Source organism: Alexandromys fortis, unplaced genomic scaffold (genome assembly GCF_014885135.2).
Source record: "Alexandromys fortis isolate MF-2015 unplaced genomic scaffold, M_Fortis_MF-2015_v1.1 scaffold_36, whole genome shotgun sequence".
In the NCBI taxonomy this organism is placed as follows: domain Eukaryota; kingdom Metazoa; phylum Chordata; class Mammalia; order Rodentia; family Cricetidae; genus Alexandromys; species Alexandromys fortis.
The window spans coordinates 9,569,333-9,574,516 of NW_026067915.1; the positions used below are offsets into that span (position 1 = coordinate 9,569,333).

The 5,184-nt window shown below is 39.4% G+C and overlaps 1 protein-coding gene across 1 annotated transcript in view; it reads left to right on the plus strand.

Moving 5' to 3' along the window:
* Nucleotides 1-5,184, plus strand: part of Prkar2a (protein kinase cAMP-dependent type II regulatory subunit alpha) — a 62,835-nt gene that overhangs the window by 38,605 nt on the left and 19,046 nt on the right. Inside the window, exons 6-7 of the mRNA XM_050139545.1 lie at nucleotides 1,638-1,744; nucleotides 4,177-4,330. Coding sequence (XP_049995502.1) covers nucleotides 1,638-1,744; nucleotides 4,177-4,330 — 261 coding nt within the window. The remainder of the gene's footprint in view (nucleotides 1-1,637; nucleotides 1,745-4,176; nucleotides 4,331-5,184) is intronic.

The following is a 5,184-nucleotide window of genomic DNA, read 5'->3' on the forward strand; positions in this document are numbered from 1 at the left end:
AAAAAAAAAAAAAAAAAAAAAAAAAAAAGAAAGAAAAAAAACCATGATGCTGTTTCCATCCATTTCCTACAAACAACATGATTTCATTTTTCTTCACTTATCTCATTGTGTAGCTACCTTATTTTCTTCTTCCTCTCACATATTGGTGGGCATATAGGCTAATTTCATCTTTTGGCTCTTATGAATAATAACAAGAATGAATATGTATTTTTTGTCTGCTGACTTCATTTCCTTTTGATGACTACACAATAGTGGAATAGCTGGATCATATGCATTTGTATTTTTAGTCTTCCGAGGAGCCTAGCCACAGTTTTCCATAACGGCTCTACTAATTTACATTCCCACCACCATATCCACGGCTTCCTTTCCTTTCCATCCCCACCAGCATTTGTTGATTGCCCATTTATAGTTGCATAAAATCTCACTATAGTTTTGGTTTTCATTTCCCTGATGACTCAGGTGGTAATTCTGAGGCTCCCCCATCTCTTTGCTTTTTAGAAGAGATCCCATACACATCATCTTTGCTTGGCCTTGAATTCTGCCTAGGATAATCTTGAACTTTTGATCCTTCTGTTTAGATCTCCCCAGTGCTGAAATTAAAGGTTTTATTTTTTATTTTTTATTTCAGCACTGGGAATCAAACCCAGGGCTTCTTGGATGCTAGGCAAACACTCTATCAACTGAACCATATCCCTGGTCCTGTGTACTTTTTTTTTCTTCCTATTTTTGAGACAGGGTCTTTCTATTACTTAACTCTGGTTGACTCTCCTGGAGTTTACAGAGACCTACCTGCCTCTGCCTCACAAGCGCTGGGATTAAAGGTGTATTACACTTTCCTGGCCTTCTACTTCTTTTACTAAATGTCTCTTCAAATCATTTGCCTATTTTTTTAAACATGATTTTGGGCTTCTAAGAGGTTTTGCTTGTTTGTTTAATTTTTCTTTTTTGACATGATGGGAATTGAGCCTAGGGTCGTGCACATGCTAGGCAAGTGATCTATGACTGAGCTTCACCTTCAGCCCTGGTGTTTGATGCTTTTTTATTTTTTTTGTTTAATCCTTTATGTATTTTGGATATTGATTCTCTGTCAAGTGTTAGAAAGCTTTTTCAAGAGAATACTACCTCAAAAGAATTGACAAACCAGTTTTAAGAAACTGACAGGATTATCAAAATTCCAAGATCGCTGGTATGGTGGCTCATGCCTTTAATCCCAGAACTGAGGAGGCAGAAATAGGAAAAGTTCAAGGCCAACCTGGTCTACAGAGCAAGTTCCAGGACAGCCAAAGGTACAGAGAGAAACCATCTTGAAAAAAAAAAAAATTCCAAGCCCACCTGGGTTATATAGTAAGACCCTGTCAAAAAAACAGAGAAGGGGCTTGGCACTTGTGCCATCTGTTAAAGGGGGTCAAAAGCCAAATAGTGCAAAACACTCATTTCCGAGAGCTCTTAGGTTCCTGTTTAAATGGTGGTGGTGATCAAATGTATATAGGCATACAAATTGGAATAAATAAAACTTTGTGGGATGTTTGTTTCTGTTTGGGGTGGGGGCTGGGGGTAAGGGCATGGGCATGCCCAGCTGACCATCATGTTTTCTCAGTAAATGTAAAAGCCATCTGTTCTCTTTGTGTGTACCTTAGGAGCAGCTTTCTCAAGTTCTCGATGCCATGTTTGAAAGGATAGTCAAAACTGACGAGCATGTCATTGACCAAGGAGATGATGGAGACAACTTTTATGTCATAGAACGGTAGGGAAGTTTTGGGATTATTCGGCCTCACTTCTTGGATTCTTAATTCAGTACAAAAGCCTATATTATGCTGAGCCCAAAGATGTCTAGTGTCAGGTAAACAAGCTTCCCAAAACCTTTCAGGGATCATAGCTGCCTCTGTGTACTGCAGTCCTGAGTAAAACCCTATTTGGGGAGATGCCACTTATAGTTGAAAATCTTCTTTTTCGTTAGATAAAGAATGACATGATGTGTTTTGTAAACATGTCATTTGCCCGTGTTCAGTTGAATTGATCCCTGCAGAGTATCTGTGACTGTGTATTGCCTTAGTGTGACTCTTTGGTTTTCAGCTTGCTGTGAAAAGTGAATGTAATCATTCCCTTACCTCCATGCTTTCTGACTCTGCATCAAGTCTAAGCTGTGCTGGGTTTACTTTCCTGACTTACTGCATCTTAGTCTCTTGAGTTGATAGTATTCCCCTGAGGAAGAATAGGGGTTCCTTCTGACTCTTCCTTAGTCCTAAAGGAAGGAGTTCAAGGTAATAAAACATTATCATACATCCATTATCTTCCGTTATTCTTAATGTTAAAAGTTTTTTTTATTAAGCTGGGCAGTGGTGGTGCACACCTTTAATCCCAGGAAGAGGCAGGCAGATCTCTGTGAGTTCAAGGACTGGTCTGTATAGTGAGTTCTAGGATAGCCAGAGCTAGGCAGAGTATGAAGATTTACTTTTACTTATGTGTATGCATACTTAAATAAATAAATTTGTGTGCATGTGTAAAAAATTAAGGTTATTATTTTTATTTATGTGTGATGGGGCAGGGGAGGTAGGGGTAGTGGGGGTTGTACATTTGAGTACAGTGCCAACAGAGGCCAGAAGAGGACATCAGATAGATCCCTTGGAACTGGAGTTAAAATGATTGTTGTGAGCTGCCTGATGCGGTTGTTGGAATCTGAACTTGGATCCTCTGGAAGAGCAGTATGTGTTTTTAACCATGGATCCAGCTCTCCAACCCCCCCCCCCTTTTTTTGAGTTATCTCTTCAGACCCAGAATAATTGTTTTTGTGACTTTGACTGTTATTGGGATTGTCTGTGGGTGAATCTGCACATCTTTTCAGTATCTTTATCTGTTTTGGAGTGATTGCATGGGGACTTACTTGTGCATATGTGTTCATGTGTGTTTGTGATTTCACATATGTCATTGTGGCTGCCTCAGTGTTTGGAGGTAAGAGGACATGCTTGGGTGCTGTTCTGTTTGAAACAGGCTCTCATGGACCTGGAGCTCCAGGACTAGTGTAAGACAGACGGCCATCAAGCTCAGAGATCTTCCTATCCCTGCATACCTGGTGCTGATTAGAAGTGCAGGCCTCCACAACTGATATTTGTTTGTTTGTTTGTTTGTTTGATTTTTGAGACATGGTTTCTTTGTGTAGTCCTGGTTGTCCAAAACACGATTTATAGACCAGGATAGCTTCGAACTCACAGAGATCCATCTGCCTTTGCCTCCTGAGCGCTGGGATTAAAGGCGTGCTCTACCACCACCCGGTATGCAAGCCCTTTGCCAGCTGAGCCATCACCCCAACCCTCAGAGGTTCTCTGAGTGACTTGTTAATGTGATGTTAGTTGTTTTACAGAAATTCTGAAAAGTTGGTTTGCTTCTGTGATCCATTGAGCATGTCTATTTCTCTAAATGTTAGTCAATTCTGAGTACTTTTCTTGAGTTATAGTAGGTAGAAATTTGTGTGATTATTTTAATCAGTTCTATCCTTGTTTCCAGCAAACCATGAAAGAAAAACTTTACAGTCAATACTATCCACAGAATACTTGGTAAAAATTAAACATCTTTTTGTAATAAACTGTTTATCAGACAAGATATAGTGGCTTATCAGGAAGCTAAGGCCACAGGTCAGGACTTGAAGGCCAGCCTGGGTTAGACTGAAAGACTGATATTAAAGAAGAGTTCCTGTGCTCTCCATTTCCAGAAAATTCTGTGCCAAAAGCTCTGGCCAGTGTAATAGGCAAAAGTAAAGTATGTATAGAGGAAAAGAAGTGAAATTCTCTGCAGGAAAAATCCACAGGAGTCCTACAAAACAATTACTGAACTGAGTTAATTTATCACGGTTATAAAATACAAAGTCAAATGCAGGGCTGGAGACATGGCTCAACAGTTAATAGTACTGACTGCTCCTCCAGCATTGGGTATTGAACCGTGTACCTGAGGATGATCTTAAATTTCTGATCCTCCTGCTTCTAACTCCTGAGTGCTGTAATTACAGACTTGCATCTATGCCTGGTTTATCTAGATCTAGGATCAAACTCAGGGCCTCCTGCATGCTAGGCAAAATCTCTATCAAGTGAGCTATGTCCCAGCTCTGCTCCCCTATGTTTTATATGTAGCAGTCAGTTCTTAAACTTACCAGAAGTAATTAATTATTTTTTGTCATTCTTCTAGGGGAACCTATGACATTTTAGTAACAAAAGATAATCAAACACGTTCTGTTGGTCAGTATGACAACCGTGGCAGTTTTGGAGAACTAGCTCTGATGTACAATACCCCGAGAGCTGCTACCATTGTCGCCACCTCAGAAGGCTCCCTTTGGGGATTGGTGAGTGAGAGAAATGCATGGTGTAGTGTTGCCTGTCTTTCATAGCTAGTTATCTGAAAAGTATGCTCTAAAAGGTCTCATGTACATGTATCTTTCCATTTTCCTCAGTGACTTAACAGCAAATCCTTTAAGTTACAGAAATGTGAGTGGTCTGTAACCTAGTAGTGACAGGGCTCTTGCTACATTTTTCCTTGTTTTTATAGGCAATTAGACATAGAGAACTCTATGTATTTAAGTAGTTCAAGAGGGCTACAGAAGAGAGTCCCTATCACTAATGTACCTGTGCACACAAAAGAGGAGGAGGAACAGTAGTATAGGGATGGTGGTGTCCACAGCAGTCACTTTGTGTTCTGTCATTTCCTCTGTGCCTATGTCCAGTGCTTCCTTCTTCAGGAATGCTAATGACCATAGGGAAATGGATTTTTGCATTAAGCAAAACACTACTATGGTTCTTGTATCATATTATCTACTATCTGCCTCATTTCATTTCTTTTTATATTAAGTTACATGTCCATAATTTGTAACTCTTCCTTCAAAAATATCTTAATACAAATTCCGTATTTCACTTTTGTTGTTGTTTTTTTTTTTTGTTGTTTTGTTTTGTTTTTCAAGACAGTTTTTCTCTCTTTAGCCCTGATTATCCTGGAACTCACTCTCTAGAGCAGACTGGTCTCAAACTCAGAGGTCTGCCTGCCTCTGCTTCCTGAGTGCTGGGATTAAAAGTGTGCACCTGGCCTCCATATTTCACATTTCACTTTTAAAATAAGTGTATCTGTAATAGCTTCTACTTGCCTTATAATAATTAATTCATGTCATATAATTATCATAGAATTAACCAAAATTTTTAAAATTTG